The 2,718-nt window shown below is 59.2% G+C and overlaps 1 protein-coding gene across 1 annotated transcript; it reads right to left on the reverse strand.

The window, feature by feature from the left end:
* Positions 1 to 2,481: 2,481 nt before the first annotated feature.
* On the reverse strand, positions 2,482 to 2,718 carry LOC119092686 (metallophosphoesterase domain-containing protein 1; the record flags this gene model as incomplete). Its single annotated transcript, XM_037215652.1, is given in 2 exon segments — positions 2,482 to 2,495; positions 2,554 to 2,718. A coding segment is annotated over 1 exon segment (128 nt), but the record flags the coding sequence as incomplete, so codon positions are not given.

The following is a 2,718-nucleotide window of genomic DNA, read 5'->3' on the forward strand; positions in this document are numbered from 1 at the left end:
TCTGTACGCGTCTTTTTTACCGACCAGAAATTGTGCTACAGGAACGCGTTAGGTTCTCTATGAAAAGAAAACACTACGATCAGACACGCTCCCCAGGTAAATGGGGTTCGGGGAACAAATTTTCTGAACCAGCCTGTCTTACAGTCTTTGTTTGAATATCGATATTTAGGCGTTGAAAGGTCGGCGCTGTTTTGACATACAAGACAATTGCGATGCATCCAAGGCAAGTTGATTGCGCGGTTCCAGATCAACATGCTTGATGCTTCCATGTATCTGTACTCTAGTGATGCATACCGTGCATTCGATTAAGCTGTGCAAGAAGATGACGTGAAATCGAATAGAGGTTAGATGCCTTCCCATACAAGCAATAAGACGCTGCACGGTTCGCCACGGACAGCGCCCGATGGTTCGTCTGGAAGGGTCCAACAAACTACAGGAAACATTGGAAGGAAGTCCACCGATTGCACCGTGGCGCGAAAGATAGTCCCAGCTTGACACGAGACAGCAAAGCACGCAACGTCTCGACGATTTTTGTCCCGAAACGAGTTACGTATCAACTAAAAATCGTTATATATGTTGTATACTTTATTGCACACCATGAGATGGGTAACAAGTACGCATACAGGTTACCACTGACTAAACCGTACCAAAAAGCTGAGGACATGTTCTCGAGCTCAAATGAGCCCACACGACTGAGTATTGTCTTCGGCCAGCCTTATCTTTTCGAATAACTGTCATACACTTCCACTTAACTATGCTGAAGCCATGCGTTCAGCGGGTAGCGAAGAAAAAACAGGCGTTGACCAAACTTAAGTATGACCTAACCAACGGTCTGAGACATCATTGAGTGTCAAAAATATAACAATTCCAACTTCTGAGGCATACTTCGTTTACACTAAAACATGTAAAATAGTTATCACATATGACAGAGAAGTACAATTTTCGATAACTTCGCACCGATTTCACAATAATACCATACGCACGCGTGAAGACGGTGATTTGGCCTTAGGGCGTGCCGACCGCCCGGATCCCAAGGCGCCCACCCGCACGCCTTCAATGCAGCACACGAACAGAACTCCTAGCAGGCACGCACGAGTCCAACCCAGCACGAACCAGGCCCGCTGCTCGCAGCAGTCGTCTATCCCAGAGGCCATGCCCTCTACACTCGTCCGCTGAACGGAGCCGCGCAGGGCTGCGTATTGCCCCTACCCCTCAGATCATTGCTAGCTAGCGTCTATGTACCCGAGTGCAAGTGATCCACTCGGTGATCCTCTGTCGCCGAGGTCCTGGTCAGCGTGTCTCCCGCCCACATGGCGGGCAATACCGGGCCCGTCTCCTCCGTCCGTCACACAGAGGGCCAGTCACCTCTGTCCGTCAGGCAGAGCAGGGGACAGCACCGGGTCCGTCACCTCCGTCCGTCACACGGAGCAGGGGACGGCACCGGGCCCGTCACCTCCGTCCGTCACACGGAGCAGGGGACGGCACCGGGCCCGTCACCTCCGTCAGTCACACGGAGCAGGGGACGGCACCGGGCCCGTCACCTCCGTCCGCCACACAGAGCAGGGGATGGCACTGGGGCCGTCACCTCCGTCCGCCACACGGAGCAGGGGACGACACCGGGCCAGTCACCTCCGTCAGTCACACGGAGCAGGGGACGGCACCGGGGCCGGCACCTCCGTCCGTCACACGGAGCAGGGGACGACACCGGGCCAGTCACCTCCGTCAGTCACACGGAGCAGGGGACGACACCGGGCCAGTCACCTCCGTCAGTCACACGGAGCAGGGGACGGCACCGGGCCCGTCACCTCCGTCCGTCACACGGAGCAGGGGACGGCACCGGGCCAGTCACCTCCGTCAGTCACACGGAGCAGGGGACGGCACCGGGCCCGTCACCTCCGTCCGTCACACGGAGCAGGGGACGACACCGGGCCCGTCACCTCCGTCCGTCACACGGAGCAGGGGACGACACCGGGCCAGTCACCTCCGTCAGTCACACGGAGCAGGGGGACGGCACCGGGCCCGTCACCTCCGTCAGTCACACGGAGCAGGGGACGGCACCGGGCCCGTCACCTCCGTCCGTCACACGGAGCAGCGGCTCAGCCGCCGGCCACAGAAGGGCCGTCACCTTTGTCCGTCACACAGAGCAGGGGCTGTCACCTCCGTCCGTCACACAGAGAGGGCCGTCACCTCCACCCGTCACACAGAGCGGCCGTCAGCTCCGTCCGTCACACAGAGGGGCCGTCACCTCCGTCCGTCACACTCCGGCCGTCACACAGAGGGTTGTCACCTCCACCCGTCACACAGAGAGGCCGTCACCTCCGTCCGTCACACAGAGCAGGGGCTGTCACCTCCGTCCGTCACACAGAGAGGACGTCACCTCCGTCCGCCACAAAGAGGGGCCGTCGCCTCCGGCCGTCACACAGAGGGTTGTCACCTCCACCCGTCACACAGAGGGGCCGTCACCTCCGTCCGTCACACAGAGCAGGGGCTGTCACCTCCGTCCGTCACACAGAGAGGACGTCACCTCCGTCCGCCACACAGAGAGGACGTCACCTCCGTCCGTCACACGGAGCAGCGGCTCGGCCGCCGGTCAGTGTTTCGTGAAGTCATCCGGGATGGGCACGTCGAACACGATCGGCGGGTTCAGCGGCATGTAGCTCATGTCGCAAGTAGAGGCGTTGATGTACACGACCTTGCCGTCGGTGGTCACGCCATACC

The sequence above is a fragment of the Pollicipes pollicipes genome, unplaced genomic scaffold (genome assembly GCF_011947565.3).
Source record: "Pollicipes pollicipes isolate AB1234 unplaced genomic scaffold, Ppol_2.1 Scaffold_3447;HRSCAF=4054_pilon_pilon_pilon, whole genome shotgun sequence".
In the NCBI taxonomy this organism is placed as follows: Eukaryota; Metazoa; Arthropoda; class Thecostraca; order Pollicipedomorpha; family Pollicipedidae; genus Pollicipes; species Pollicipes pollicipes.